This window comes from Lontra canadensis, unplaced genomic scaffold (assembly GCF_010015895.1).
Source record: "Lontra canadensis isolate GAN:19392208 unplaced genomic scaffold, GSC_riverotter_1.0 scaffold45, whole genome shotgun sequence".
Classification (NCBI taxonomy): Eukaryota; Metazoa; Chordata; class Mammalia; order Carnivora; family Mustelidae; genus Lontra; species Lontra canadensis.
In genome coordinates this window covers 6695045-6710902 of record NW_022631039.1, presented here as the reverse complement: position 1 = coordinate 6710902, position 15858 = coordinate 6695045, and the positions used below count along the sequence as shown (strand labels likewise).

The 15858-nt window shown below is 54.6% G+C and overlaps 2 protein-coding genes across 2 annotated transcripts in view; one reads left to right on the top strand and one right to left on the bottom strand.

Moving 5' to 3' along the window:
* Positions 1-288: 288 nt before the first annotated feature.
* Positions 289-15781, bottom strand: MDH2 (malate dehydrogenase 2). The gene is made up of 9 exons (XM_032872461.1): positions 15637-15781; positions 9527-9695; positions 8206-8289; positions 7618-7727; positions 6342-6467; positions 3797-3874; positions 2448-2547; positions 1957-2108; positions 289-602 (listed from the first exon to the last, which is right to left on the bottom strand). The coding sequence occupies exons 1-9, from the start codon at positions 15700-15702 to the stop codon at positions 471-473; spliced, it is 1017 nt and encodes a 338-aa protein (XP_032728352.1). The 5' UTR covers positions 15703-15781; the 3' UTR covers positions 289-470.
* STYXL1 (serine/threonine/tyrosine interacting like 1) overlaps positions 15238-15858 on the top strand; it is a 62212-nt gene continuing 61591 nt past the window's right edge. The window contains exon 1 of the mRNA XM_032872462.1: positions 15238-15345. Coding sequence (XP_032728353.1) covers positions 15326-15345 — 20 coding nt within the window. The 5' untranslated portion in view covers positions 15238-15325. The remainder of the gene's footprint in view (positions 15346-15858) is intronic.

Sequence of the window (15858 nt, the reverse complement as noted above, 5' to 3'; positions counted from 1 at the left end):
CGAGACTGGGAAAGGCAGTTGGGCATGGGCCACCAGCTGTCACCTCGGGACACTAAGGAACCAGGCCGGAGCCGAGCCTTGCCTGGGCTCGTCAGCTGAGGGAGGCAGTGGTGCAGGGTCGGGGGGGACAGCTACTGATCAACTTCTCACACTTTCTTAAAGCTGCTGCTGAAACCAGCACGCGTCAGCCTGATGTTTAAGTCATCTCTCATTCTGGTTCACGGAGACACCAGACAGCCCCTCGGAAGCAGCCTGAACGGGGAAGAAAGCACGCTTGTCGAGACCTTGAAAAAGAAAACCAAAGCCTGCTTTTACTGATGCGCCCAGAGACGGACCCGCGGTTTGGAAGGGACGGTGACACTAGCGCGACACTCGTGGTTAAGAGAACGCAACACGGGGGCAGGAAATGGCTTTACAGAGACATGATGCCTTTATAAGTTAGGGAGACAGACCGCTTGCTGGCTACCCGCTCATTTCATGTTCTTCACGAACTCCTCGCCCTTCTTGATGGACGCCTTCAGCTCGGGGATGGCTTCCGCTATCATCTTCTCTTCAAAAGGGGAGATCTTGCCGATGCCCAGATTCTTCTCGATGCCCTTTTTCTGGAGGAGACGGGAGGGGATAAAATCGGACAATTTAAAAATTAAGAAAGATACTGCGATGCTGTAAATTTTACAACAGGTTTCCACGAACGAGGCTGTTGAGGAAAACCTGACGTGTAACTTCACGACCCTGCCTGGCCCACCTACCGGGGAGGAGCCCAGCCACCCGGCGTGAGCTGTGTGCGGAGCCCGGGGTTCGGGCAAGCTGCCCCCAATCCGGACCCCGGCACTCACTCCATGTGCACTCGGCCAAGGTGGTTTCCTTATCTAGAAAGTGGGCGGACTATCCACCCCAGAGGAGGCCGTGAGAACGCCCGTGGGCGGCTTGGCCCACAGTGCACTCAATCCCCAGCAGCACCGAATGTCATTCTCCCCGACACGGAGCAGACTCTCGGGTTCTCGGCTGCCACCAAGTTGGTAATATCCACCCAAGTCCAATGTAATCACGTAGGGAGATGGGAGACGTCAGGAAAACAGGTGTCTGTCACCGTGTCACCCCCACGGCTGAGCGGGTGCATCTGCGCCAGCAGCCGAGGCTTCCCAGTCGCCTCCCCAGAGAGCCTGCCCTGACCCCACGGTCTGCACAGCCTGCCACACCCCGCAGTTCTGGAATTCGTCTGCTCAGTGCCTGTCTCTTCACCCCACGGGGTCCCTGAGGCCTGGGGCCACGTCTCAGGGATCTTTGGCCATCGGGGCGTCTGTGGGAAGGGCTTCTGGGTGGCTCGGAACATCGCCAGACTGTCGCATTCTGGGCAGGAGATGAAGGCAACCACCCCCTACCGAATGTCGGCGGCTGCGTCGGAAACGGAAGCTGGCGAGACGGCGTGCGCGCGAGGGCCCCGGTGGGGTCTGTTCCCCGAACACTCGGGCAGTCACCAGACTGGACAGCTGCCTCCCAACAGCCTGGCCAAGCAACGGGACCGGAAGGGCTCCGTCCCAGACGCCAGCACTTTGAGGGGACAACCTAGACCACGCTCCAGAAGAAAACCCGTGGCGGTAGGGCAGGGAAGCAGGAAACCCTCAGCTCAGCATCCTCTCTGGGTCTGGTAGAGGGAGGCCTTTCCTTTGGGAGAGTCACGGCTGCCTTGAGTAGAGCAAGTGTCTCATCAAGAAACACAGAGACCCAGCCAAGGGCCGGCTCGCCAACCAGCGGGGAAGGCGCCACAGGCCAGTGGTTTCCCACCCCCCAGTCTGAGGTTTCTTCCTGCTCTTAATTCTGGGACGTGCGCGTACCCTCAAAACCCCCAGCACGGCCCAGGCACTGGGACGCTGTCCCCGTGCCAGGGAAAACGGAACTCTGAGCGAGTGGGCCAGTGCTCCCGCTGTCACGAGACCCGGGCTCCGGGATACGCACCCCCAGCAGTAACGGCGTGGAGAAGTAGCCGCAGTCTGCCTCCTGGGACTTCACGAAGGAACACTCGACAACGCCTTCCTTTCCATTCATCGCATCCACCAGGGAGAAGACAAACCGCGCTCCGGCATACGCCATGGACAGGGTGGCCGAGCCTAGGAGGACCAGGCGGGTCAAAGAAGCATCGTGGCCACGAGATCCGGACCAGCCGGCCCCGCAGCTCAACACAGCAGCCGCAAAGCCCTCCGCGTCGGCTGCGCAGGATCTGGGTCGGCATCTCGTGACTTGACAAACTCAGGGATGGCTGACCTTCAGCGCCGAGCCACTCCACAAAGCCGGGCTGCCCCCGGCCACCACCCTGGCTTAGCCAGAGAACATACAGGAAGCCGAGAAAAGCATTCCCTGCCTGCCCGGGCCTTTCCAGTCCAGCTGGGAACTGCAGCGGGGCCTCTGGCATCAGCACCCTGCCCGGGAGATGCCCCCCGGGAACCCACCTGCTCCAGCTTTGGCCTTCACCACCTCCGTGCCGGCCTCCTGGATCCGCCCCGTGACGGCTGTCAGCTGGTCCTGGGGAAGGTCCACCTTGGGAGTGCACTGCGGGCCAAAACCACAGGGACCACGTGAGCAGGTGCTGCCACCAGTCCCAGACCCCATGCTCACCCCGCCCGACTCGTGGAAGACACCCCCCTCTTGCCCCGCACTGCCACTACACAGAAACCGAGACCAACTCTGCTTTAAAGAAAAAGTCAACTTTGCTGTAACGTGGCCCTTACCCCCCGCCGCACCTTTTTTTAAAGTAGGCTCCACACTCAACGCGGGGCTTGAACCCACAACCTGAGATTGAGTGGCGTGTTCCACCAACAGAGTCAGCCAGGTGCCACCCACCACCCATCCCTGCTCATTTTAAAAGACCTTTTAATATTTTGGACTAATTTTAGAGAGAAGTTGTAAAAATAACACAAAGATTTCCCACACTCGGCTTACCCTAACGTTAGCATCTTACGTTAACCACAGCGCAATTATGAAGACCAGGAAGTTATCACCGATACATTATGGACAGACCTTACACAAATGTCACCCACTTGCTCACTGCTGTCCCTTTCCCGTCCCCAGTTCCCATCCAGGGGCCCACCTCAGTCGGTCCCCTAGCAGTCCTGTCTTCCCAGACACTTGTCAAGAGGGCTGGCTGCTTGTTTTGTAGAACCTCCATGGTGTTAGATTTTATAGAAGGTTTTTTCATGCTTTTCTCATAAAGTTATACGCACTTTTGGCAGGAACAGCGAAAATATTTTGCGTCCTTCTCAGTGCATTTTACTCAGAGATAGAAACTGACTTAATTTATCTTATCCTCGGTGGTGTTCACCTTGCCTCCACTCAATTTATTATTATTTTTTTAAATTTTAAGTAATCTCTACACCCAGCGTGGGGCTCAAACTCACAGAGCTGAGCTCAAGGGTGCCAAGTTCTACCAACGGAGCGAGCTGGGCGCCCCTCTAATCATTTTTAAATAAAGCAGCTGTGCCTGCTCTGACCCAGCTGCGAATTGGGGGATTTCCTGCACCAGTTTTCGTTGTGTGCTGGGAGCCGGCCACTGTGAGCACCTTCTGACCACACTCACTCCCACAGGCGTGGACCCTCGAAGTGCTGGACCCTGACCACAGCCCCGCAGGCCACTCAAGAATCCGCCTGCCACACCCCCAACCCTGGACAATGGCTGGGGCTGTATCTGTAGCAGGAATTTTCTCAAAGTATGACAGATGCTTAGTTCTTTGTCCCTCTGTCTTCAGTACCTCGAGGCGGACCCTCCTGAAGGTATGGCTTCCTGGCAAGGTGACACACTTACCTGCGAGATCAGGGGGATGATGGTCTTCCCGGCATGGCCGCCAATGACCGGAACATTGACTCGAGCAGGATCCAAACCCTGGCCATCAAAGTATGAAGCTCCGTTAATTTTTTATTTTTTTGAAGATTTTATTTACTTGACAGAGATCACAAGTAGGCAGAGAGGCAGGAAGAGAGAGAGAGAGGAGAAAGCAGGCTCCCCACCGAGCAGAGAGCCTGATGTGGGGCTCGATCCTAGGACCCTGGGATCATGACCTGAGCTGAAGGCAGAAGCTTAACCCACTGAGCCACCCAGGCGCCCCTGAAGCTCTGTTAATTTTTAAAGCTCTTTGAGAATAAACTATGTCATATTCTCCTAAAGCACCAACACTGGAAAAATCCACAGAAGCCAGAACAAAGAAACCACAGAAGCCCGAGCCCAGCTGTGGTCTGATCGCCTACCACGGCCCGCCACCTACAGAACATCAGCGGGAGCAATATGGAGAGGAGTACGGGTCACCCAGTGAGGTCCCTATGGGGGTCTTCCTTTACAGGGAGCAGAATACTGCCTCCTTGCAGGGTCCCCACATTGGTCCCCGTCAGTCTGGTATCTTCTGAGAATCAGAGGATAGTCGTTTCCCCAGGGCTAAGGTCATTCGTCACGCACCAGCCCAGATTCACGTCCCCACCCTCAGTCACAGAGAACGAGTCCAATTCCCTCCCCCTGACTGGAGAGCAAAATTCAGAACAATTCCAGAAAACCCCGGGGGGTGAGAAGTCTGTCACCTCGAACAGTGATCAGGACAGAATAAAACGGAACAGACCCCTCAGGACCAAGTCCATGGAGCGGGACGCTCACACAGCGGCGCCTCCGTGCCAAGGCAGCGTGCTGGTCACCAGCGACACAGGTGTGGACAGACAGAGCCCCTGCTTCTGAGACCCTCACTGTCGATTACGAGGCAGACCCAAGTGGCACCTCCATGTGCTGCGCTGAGACGGCCACACGGGGTGGCCCGGGCAGCAAGGGGAGCACTTCACCAGCCTGGGAGAAGCTTTCCGGGACAGACGTCACATCATCTGGGAAGGAGAGGCAGGACTTTGCCAAAGGAACGCTGTTCCGGGCAAAAGAAGCAGAAAGAGCAAAGGCCTGGTGCGTCAAGAAAACGAATCCCATCAGCGGAAAAGCCGAGAAGGCGGCCAAGGGGGCGGAATGTGGCTGAGAGGATCGAAGGAGGCTCCAGACACTGGAGCTTTAAGGGCCAACTTTCATTCCCAATACAATTCAGGATTTTTCCAGAATGCCCGAGAGCCTGAGGGAGAGGACACGTCCCCTAAACCGAAGCTTGACAAGCACTAGGTTCTCTCCCAGGGCCCAAGATCCCCTTTTCTCCACCGCAGACAGAACTTCCCAGTCTGTGACAGCCCCGTCCCACAGAGCTGTCTGTGAGAAGGCAGGAGCCTATGTCGCCACCGAGCACCTGAAATGTGGCTGGCTCAAGAGAGGACAGGGATTTCGCATTTTCTGTAATTCTAAGTCATCTAAACAGCCGTGTGCAGCTAGCTTATGGCAGCAGGACCAGAGGCCGGGGGAGATGGCGTGCTTTGGGCCCCAAGAGCTGGAAGCACCCAAAGAGCCCAGACAATGAATACTGGGGCTCCCAGGAAGCAGGGCCAAGAGCCCCAGGAGGCCCGAGACCCACCCTCCCGGCCTGTCCCTGTTCAGACTCAGCGGAGTGCACGCTCCTCGGGAAAGCCTGTCCTGACTCAACCACCCTCCACACCCGCACCCAAGTGCTGATCCAATTCTGCTGGCTCGAGTCCCAAGGGACCCCCGTCCCTCGGAGAGGGGCTGCTGCATGAATGAGAGCAGGGCACCCCCACTCCAGGGCAGACCTGTCTGGCACACGGGGCAGTAAGATCAAGGTCAATGGTCTTATGGGTGCAGGACAACTGCTCCTACTGGCCCCCTCCTCTGCAAAGGCAGAAAAAGATGGGCCGTAGCTCCAGAGGGGACACTGCTTCAGGCCAAAGGAAGCGGTGCTGCTGGATCCACCATCGAGCTGCGAGGGGCACCAAGGACGCCAGGGCCGGTGCTGGTGCCCACGGCCCCCACCCCTCAGCACGGGCCCAGTGAGCCAGAGGCAACTGCAGTCAGAACGACAGGCCGGGAACGACGATCCTGACATCTCAGGAGTTCAGGAATGACCCCCAATACTTCATAGTTGCCGATTTTATCATTTTTCTACCAATTAGCAGGCGAATCCTGTTCAGTTTTCAGAAGCAATGAACTTCGAGAGTACAGCCCAGCTGAACCAGTAAGAAATCCAGGAAAAAGCCTCGACCCTCCCACGCACCAGGGGGACAGAGAGGGAGTGGCGCCAACGCTCTGGCTGGCTGTGGTTGAAATGTGCAGGGGGCTGGGTGGATCCCCCAAGAAAACCTGAGAGCTCCTCTCCCCCACGGAGGGCAGCTCCAAGAGCACTGGAGACCCCCTGGTCTCCTATGTCCACCGCTCAGCGTCAGACGGCCGAGAGGGGAGCCTGAGGGACACCCGACGCGGCCCTTACCTTCAGTTCCGCAATGAATGTGTTGGCTCTGACGATGTCCAGGGTCGTCACCCCAAAGATTTTATTGGGATTGTATGCCCCGTGTTTCTTGAAAACTTCCGTTGCGATTGGGATGGTGGAGTTCACCTGGCAAATCCAAGAGAGAGGCGTGACTTGCCCTGCATCCTGAGAGACGAGCCACACACGGCAACATCTCTTCCCCAGACTGCCGGCAAGTCCTAAGGGGCCAAACTGTCCCGATAACTTTTTCTACGGGCAAGTTGCCCTCGCGGCGGAACAGGTCAGTGTGCGGACTTCCCACTCTCCCCTCCTCAAACAACCCTTCGAGGGCCCACAGTTCGGAAGTGCACGTGACCTTCAGGCTGTCAACCTAACAGGTGAGGCTGGCCCCACGTGATACTGCCCGTGCCCACTGGGGCCGACACCTGGACACAGCACCGCACTGCACGGGGCCAAGACCTCAGCCGGCCCCGGGGACAAGTCCCAGCTCAGCCACCCTTAGCCACCTCCTGTTAAGCCCAGGAGAGTGGTTTCCTCACAGCAGAGACGACCACCTCCTTGAGGCCATGAAGGTTCTGGAACTTAATATACAGCAAGTGCTGACACGGCGCCCAGTGCCCAGAGAGGGCATCATGAAGATGGACACAACCACGGGATTTCCGTCAGGTGCTAGGCGAGCGTCCCAGCCAAAGTGGCGGCTGCCCCGAGGGTGAGCTACTTGGGGATCGGCTCCCCAGAGGCCCTGGGAACAAGCTCTAGGGGCAGCCTGGCGGGCACGTCCTCAGTCAACATCACCCTCACTGCGCTTCCTCCCCGGGAGGGAGGCACCGAGGAATAAATGCAACCCATGGGACTGCTGGGGGGCCGTGGGGGCCGCCGCGGTCTTCTCTGGGAGGGCGCGGCACGTGCGCTTTCAGGATCTAAGAAGAAGCTCCCACAAAAGCCGTGAGCAGGGCCCGGGGTGGCCGAGCGAGCCTGATGGGGGACCAGGAGCTGCAAACCCCGAGTAGAACAGGGTAAGGGAAGTGAATGGGCCACCACGTTCAGGCCTCAACAATGGACGTTGCGCGTGGGGAACGGACACAGAGAGGGGAAGTGTTGCGTCCAAAGGCACACGGTGGTGGGAAAACCAGGCTGGAATTCGCACTTGGTTCATCCGATGTGTCTGCTGCGGCCCCTTCACTGTATTTTGGTCCCCGTAAGCACCTCCGCCTCCTCTTCCTGCTCACTACGGGGGTCAGGAATGGCATTAGCGGCCTCTGCCAGCAGCACTCACCGGATTTGAAATGATGCAGATCATGGCCTCGGGGCAATGCTGGGCGCAGGCCGCGGTCAGGGTGGCCACGATGGAGGCATTGGTGTTGAACAGGTCATCCCGGGTCATGCCTGAGAGTGATCCAAATCAAGATGTTCACAAAGCACGGGATGATCTGCCCGGTGCCTGCCCAGCGCCGCGTGGCAGTTGTTAGAGGGAAGCCAAGTATGAGTGGGACAGGGTCCCTCTTCCAAGCCAATCTATCTTGTAGGAAAAGCAGCCTAGAGTGACAAGTGCTCACATAGGCTTGTGGGGGCTGGAGCGTGGGGAGGGGGCTCAGGGAGGGAGGGACCTGAGGAGGCTCCAAAAGGGCCAGTAAGAGCTCCCGAGCAGTGGGTGGGGGAAGGGCACTCCGGGAAGACAGCGTGCCTGAGAGCACCAGACCGGGCAGGGCACAGACACGGCAGACATGGGCCAGGCCAAGAAAGGGATTTCTCTGGAATTCTTCTCTGCCACAGAGACACGGACACAGTCTGGTGTAAGGGAAAACCATGTCCCCACCTGACTGGCAGGGGGATGCGAGGCAAGGCAAGGCTTCCGAACACACACCTGGTTTTCTGGGGACTCCGGCTGGGATAACCACCACATCGCAGCCTTTCAGGCAATCTGGCAGCTGCTCAGGTCCGAGGTAGCCTAGACACCACCCCCAGGAGAGAGAAAGTTCACATTCTCTGATCTGGAGAGGCAAGGACGTCTGTGGGGATGGAGCCGGGGGAGGACGGCCCCCGCTCGGTCCAGTGTCAACCCCAGGCCTCCAGAAGGGCCTCAAAGCCCACCTGCGAAGTGCTTCCTGACCACTGCTGCTCGCGGGTCTGACGGTCCCAGCCGCCCTTCATGCCACTTTCCTCCAGCCTCCGACTGCCTGGGTCCCACCCCTGTGGAAAGGATCAACCCTCTCGCCACCCCCCTTCCCCATCAAACCAAGTTCAGCTGCTTGTCTCTACTGGACCCGCTGGTACCTGTAAGGCCTTCCTGGCTCCCAATCCAAGAGCGGCTTATTCCTTCTCCCCCCACCACCGCCCAGTCATCCTAACAAAAGCTCCATCTGGGTGGGGTCAGATCATAAGACATACCAAAAGCCCCATGAGAAAATCATGGTGCTGCTAAAGTAATACATCTAGTACTGATATCTCTTTCGTTTATTCCTATCATCTGAGGGGGAAAAGGTCCATTTTCAAAGGCTGCAAGGGAAATCTGCTCCAATGACCAAAATTTGTTTTGATATAGGGTTTTCTCTTATCGAGGGAGCTTTCAGAAGCTCCAAAAGAAAACGAGCAAACAAATTCAGAGACTACAGAAGGCACATAAACGTCCCAGCTGACAGCTGACCTCCCTAGTTGTGCCCGCTGGCGGAAGACGCATGTGGATTCTGTCACGCGGGGCAACCCCATACACCAGCAGCAGAGACGGGAATTACTACCACCTCTCTGGCCCGCAATCTGAGACTTTACAGGAAGAGCAGCTTTCCCAAAGAAGGCTGTGCTTCTGAGAAGCTGGGAGAGGAGCCCGGGGTGACGGGAGGGCTGGCCCACGGCACATGAAGGCAACGTGCAGCCCACGGGGACAGCATCCTATGGCCCCCCAACTCCGGAAGTCCCCAAAAGTTCCCCTTCCCCATCCTATTACTTTTCACATGAGAAAAAAACTAAAAACGGTAAGATTAGACCACCTCTGTTTTTCTGAAAGACGCTATTTAAATCTTTACAGGCTCAAGTCCAGAAAGACATAGAAATTCGTGAATTCAACTCCACGATGAACGTGGAAACCACGTCTCTGATCTACTTCCACTGAAGAACCGTGTCCTATCGCTTGGACTCTGGTCTACTGGGGAGAAGGGGAACAAAGTCTCCAGGCTCAGCGTGTCTGGTACCTTTCACAGTTGCTCTGGTCTCGATGTGGCTCAGATCTGCGGCCACTCCGGGCGTATGAGCGATATCGTAGAGGGTCAGGCGGCTCACTAAGGGACTGTTCTTGAGGAGAAGCGCCAGGGGCTGCCCGATTCCTCCAGAAGCCCCCAGCACAGCCACTTTAGCATTTTTCTAAAAAGAGACACAAGAAAGGACTCAATACAGAATCAGTATTAGAAGTAGTCACATGAGAGCCTATAAAATACACTGCACTAGGTCTCTTTTATCGCCCTGGTGCCTGGTCCGAAGGTCCAGTTTCCTTCTGAAGCGGGGACGCTTGTCTCCGGGCAACAGGGAACTTATGTCCACAGACGTTGCGACAGTCAGGGTCCTACCGCAAACACCCCCCGAAAGATGAACAAGCTTTACTCAGGCAACCTTCCCTTCAACCTGCAGTTTTAAAAACTAGAAACAACCATACTGGGCACCTACTGACAGGCTGGCCACGTGGGGAAGCAGGAACGGGAAGAGCCCTGCTGGCTCTGGCGGGGGACAGGGAGCTGATGGGGGGTGCACGGAGCATCAGGAGGGATGCACGTTTCGGAAGGCTCCCTCCCCCGCAGTTCAGTCGATCTGCAGCCTCAGTACCCGTGCCCCGCGCTCTGGGTCTATCAGGATCACCCACCGCGCTGACAAAGCCCCCAGAGAGCCAGGCTCCTTGAAGCAGGACAGGGCTCAGGCCTGTGTTTCCAGACAGATTTCCGGGTGACTCTGGCACTGGCTGGAGTCTGAGAATCACTACGGCCCCACACCACGCCCGGCAGAACAAGCAGCAGGTGGCTCTGGGCATGTCAGCTGCAGGAGGGGTTAAAAAGTGATAGCTGAGGGACGCCTGGGTGGCTCAGGTGGTTAAGCGGCTGCCTTCGGCTCAGGTCATGATCCCAGCGTCCTGGGATCGAGTCCCACATCAGGCTCCTTGCTCAGCGGGGAGCCTGCCTCTCCCTCTGCTGCCTGACTGTGCTTGCTCTCTCTTTCTCTCTCTCTAGCAAATAAATAAATAAAATCTTAAAAAAAAAAAAAAGTGATAGCTGAGAGACTCGACTGCCTTGCTAGCATCTAGAAGGCTGGAGCTAGCAGGGTTTCTGTCGGTTTATTGGTCCCCTTAGTGGAGATAAAAGTCTAAAGACAACAGCCACTCCAGAGCTAAGCACATCTAATGACCGGCAACCGCTTAATCCCAACCGCTTAATCCCCTTCTTTTTCTTATTCCAAGGAGTGGGACTGAGGAGTCACGGGGCAACTCCACGTTTAATCTTTGAGAAAGTGCCAGACTGTCTTCCTAAAGGGGCTGCTTATTCATGTTTAAGGCTCACCTCCAATTCAACAGGCACGACTTCCTACCTGCCACAAGCCAGACTGACGTGCCAGCACCAGCAAGACCTGCAAACCGAAAGGCGTGCAGACCAAAAAACAGCATCTAGCGTGACAAGTGCCGTGGAGGTAGACACTAGGGAGAGAGTGTGGGAGGGGGCTTTGAAGGAGCAGCCAGGGGGAGGAGGTGTGGAGTATGGCCCAGCGAAGGGAAGCAGTCCCCTATGGCTCGGGCGTTGTTGGATGCACGTGGAGGACGGAAGAAGGTAGGGCCGAAGCTGAGAGCCTAGCAGACTCTATCTGGTCCTTCTGGGCAACAGGGAATGGTGAAAAACCTTAGAAGCTGGGAAGAACGTGTCCAGAACTGCATTTTATTATTTATTTATTTTTAAAAGATTTTATTTTTATTTATTTGACAGAGAGCGCGTGCAAGAGAGAGCACAGGTAGGGGGAGCAGCAGAGGGAGAAGCAGGCTCCCCATTGAGCAGGGAGCCCCAGGTGGGGCTGGATCCCAGGATCCTGGGATCATGACCTGAGCTGAAGGCAGTCACTTAACTGACTGAGCCACCCAGGCACCCCAGTGTTTTAAAAAGGTATGAGGCAGAATGGAAGACGGCCTGGAAATATCCAATGGAGGCAGGGAGACTACTGCAATAGTCCAAGCATGACTCAAGGGTGGGATCCAGGCAAGCAAGGATGGGCAGGCTACAAAGGATTCGGTCACCCCCTTCCACTTCCATCCAGATGGTGAGTGGAGGGAGGAACCTGGGATGACAACTTGCCGGCCTGAGTGGACAACATTCCCTTTAAGCAAGATAGGGAACTGAGGAGGGGTAAGGGGTCTGGGAGAAAGGATAATGAGTCTCATATTGCGTGCTGGGTTTGAGCCCCTTGAAACATCCAGGCACACACGTGCCAGTAGGCTAAAGGCTTGGTCTGGAGGCGCTATGCACTGAGATTACTTGTAGCCCCAGAAAGCACAAAGGGGAACACAGTGACAGAAGCACTAGGGACAGTGCCCTGTGAACACCAGCATTTAGGGAGGAAGAGGAGTCTGTGAAGGATGGTGACCAAATGGGGCTTACCACCACCCCCACCCCATCCATTTCCAACAACTAAGTCAATGACTGCCTCCTGGTAAACTTTCCCATGAGGGGCAGAATTTATTATACAGTAGAACTTCACCTGAAACTCACTCCACCTAGCAACATTATCTACTGGGAATACCAGAAGCAAAATGGTAGCCAAGGGCCATTTGTCAGTCTGTCCTGTAGCTGGAACTGAGCTAGGTCTTTCCTTATCTGACGCTCAGAACGCCATTAAGCAGTACTGACTGACTCATTTTACAGATGAGGAACCGAGGCACAGAAGTTGTAATACACCTGGGCCCCAAAAGATAGCAAATGATGATGTGGGATACAAGCCAAACACAGGAAACTTGACCCTTCAATTTGGGCTTTAAAAAACCCCATCTAGTCTAAGCCATGCCCTACAGCTCATTCTCATTATACAAAAGGTACCCTTTCCCATTAGGGCTCACTCAAGGCCCAAACAAAACAGTCCTTAGTGAGCTTATTTGTACCCTAACCTTATGAATGAGAAGGGAGCCCACTCTGGGCCAGCAGAGAGCAGTTAGGGAAGGAGACAGACTAACAACGGGGACAAGAACCCAAAGTCCCACACGTGTCCTCTTGGGCAGCCATCTGCTTTGGGTCCCTAGACTCTCACCATAGACTGTATTCTATAGCAACGGCCCCTAGTAGTAATGGACTTTGGTTATCAAACCCTGAAACCAAAGCCCAAACAAAACCCAAGCTGTGTCATCCGCTTAAGAAAGGTAAACTCTAAAAGCAAATACAACCAAAAATCTTGACTTCAGTTTTGATTTTTTTTTTTTTTAATTGGTGCTATAAAGGTGGACCCTTGACTTCCCAGAAAACTTAACTAGCCAGATCAACCCAGAACTGAGGTCTGGCGATCTCTACTTCTAGATCGTCAGTCATCACTCACATCTTGTCTCTATTCCTAGGGACCTCCAATTCCAACTCTCACATTCCCACCTCTGTTAGGCACTCCAGTAGTCCCATAAACCTGTCTAAATAAATGTATGCTTTCTACCTCTCCCACCCTGTTCCCAAATAGGACTGGTGTTTTCCCAAATTCAAACCCTTAGAACCATTTCCTGCCTCTTCCCTTATCAGAGACACCCAGTTAGGACATGGAAAACCTGACATCTCAAACATCTTCCCAAGCTCCCCCTTACCTTCTGTTCCCATTCTATTATCTACGGCTCTACCTCAAAACCATCTTTCTGAAAATTAACTTTTAATAATTTCATTTCCTTACTGAAGAATCTCCTTGAAGTCCCTTATGGCCAGATTACTCAGCCTGACTTCCAAAGTTCCACTGCGGAGCCCAACATAGGAGAGAGAGAGAGAAGAAAAAGAAGAAAAGAAAGAAAGGAAGAGGGATGGAGGGAGGGAAGAAAGAAAGAAAGAAAGAAAGAGCAAAGAAGGGAAAGGGAAAGAAAGAGAAGGAAAGGGAAAGAAAGAGAAGGGAAGAAAAGGAAAGAAAGAACGGAGACTGACTTGATGACCTCACTAGGGTCTTTAAGTAAATCAGTCCCTTACAACACCTAAGATGACCTCCTCACTCATTCTGTTGCTTTGTGTTGAGGTGACGTCATTATTGTATATTACAAAGTTTCATCAATTTCATTAATATGGATAAAAACACAGCCCTTCAGGGGTGGAATCTTCACAGTGCAGACAGAATCTGTGGTACTGTGGAGATTAACTTCTGATCTCTTTGCAGAAGACCAATCTCCAAACCTGTAGATCTTCTCTGCATTGAGGAGTTGGTTGTCAACAGCACACACTCAGCAACTTCTGCAAAGGGGTAACACTTCCCTCATTTTTAAGTTTGCTTTACAATGTAAGTCTATTATGGTTTGCTTTTAAAGTTCTATTTCTTGTGTTATAACATATACATTAGTATACACCCATAGAAATAAATATATCGAGGCCATGCTCTTGATACATTTTTACTCCTTTTTTTAAAAATTTAATTTATTTATTTGACAGAAAGAGATCACAAGTAGGCAGAGAGGCAGGCAGAGAGAGGAGGAAGCAGGTTCCTCTGCTGAGCAGAGAGCCCAATGTGGGACTCATCCCAGGACCCTGGGATCATGACCTGAGCTGAAGGCAGAGGCTTTAATCCACTGAGCCACCCAGGTGACCCTACATTTTTACTCTTAAGGATACCAGATTCAGGAGCACCCAGGTGACTTGGTCAGTTAAGCCTCTTGATTTCCACTTGGGTCGTGATCTCAGGGCTGTGGGATTGAGCCCCAGACTCTGCACTAGGTATGGGCTCTGCATAAGATTCTTTCTCCCTCTACCTCTCCCCCTCCCTAACTCTTTAAAAAAAAAAAAAAAAAGATACAGGATCCAAAGTCTCTAGACCAACGTACTTATTTCGCTCAATCTCATCATTCTGACTTACTCCAGTTCCTTCTCAGTATCACCACCTGTATGCCCCATATGCATTTTAAACTTAACATCTCAAACTGAGCTCCTAATATCCTCCCCCTACCCAAACCCACTCTCCTCCAACAGCCTTTCCCATCCCAGCAATTTCAAAGCCCGACGTCTTCGTGTCCTTCATTCTGGTCCCCCGTCACCCAACCGTCCCTCAGCAAATCCCACAATCTTACCCGAGATCAGTTCCCTTCCTTCCCCCACTCCTCAGCATCAGCCTTCGGCACCTCCACCTGTCCTAAGTTGGGGCCTCTCTCAAGTGCCGCTCCTTACTCATCTTGGTCTCTCCTGCAGCGCCCAGCAGGAGCAGGGCGAGCGTGGATACTCGGTGCTCCTGTGTACTTCTTTTTCAAATGAATCTTATAAACAGGAAACTGATCTGAAGGACAGAACCTAAAACAGAAATCTGGACTCTCCATTACTAATCAACTCCCTCCTGGGTGCGATACTTAAAGAGGCAATGTGGGTTCGCAAACTTTAGTTCTATTAGAATCACAGGGGCACCTGGTGGACATGTAAAAGGGGGCAGGTCCTATCCTCCTTCCATGCACCCGGGGCCGTTCCTCATCAGCTTTCAGGTGATTCTAACACACACCGGAGTTAGAAAACCACCATCCTTACGGTGCTAAAAATAGCTTCGGCTCGAGCACTCCCAGAAGCCCTGCACAGTCACCACACCTGGGGGCAGGCCCAGTCCGCCCACCGCAAGCAGGATCCTACAAAAGGGTCCTGAAGAGGAGGCAGCGTCTTCACGTTCTTAGAGGGAAAGCTTGGTTATCCAAACCCCACGGACAGGGGCCGGGAGAGCGGACTTTTAATTCTCCAGCCAAAGGACTGTAACCTTGGACCAGTTCCCCACCCTCGGTATCTCAGTCCGCCTGCACTATGGAGTAACAGTTACACGCTATTTGCATGGATGCTACAAGAACAAGGTTAGTCGCCTCAAGTACTACAGGAAGTTGCAAACAAACGTGAATTATTTTCAGCGCTACAGCCAAAGCTTGAAGTTGTGCAGACCCAGTGCTGGCTCTCTGGGGGGTCCGCGGGAATGAGCTGGGGGCTTCCCCCCTCCCTCTCCCGGGCTTTCTCTGGCACTTCCCTCCCGGTATCCCGGCCGGCCCACGGCGCCACAGGCGCGGGTCGGTACCCGACGACCCTGCGGTCTAAGCTGGCCCGGGGACCCACGTGGCCTCCGCCCGCAGGCAGCCCCTCGTCGGGCCTACCTGGGCCGAGGTGCTGAAGCTGCGGCGGAGAGAGGCGCCGGCAGGGCGGGCGAGGGCGGAGAACATGGCTGGAGCGGGCGGGGAGCGGAAAGGCAGGCGAAGGAGCTACCGGCTGGCAATTGACACCAACGACCTCCACACTGCACCGGGCCTCCCGGCTCCGCTCCGCCGGGTCTCGCGAGAGTGGCCCGGCTTCCGGCCCCGCCCACCTCCCAGATCTCG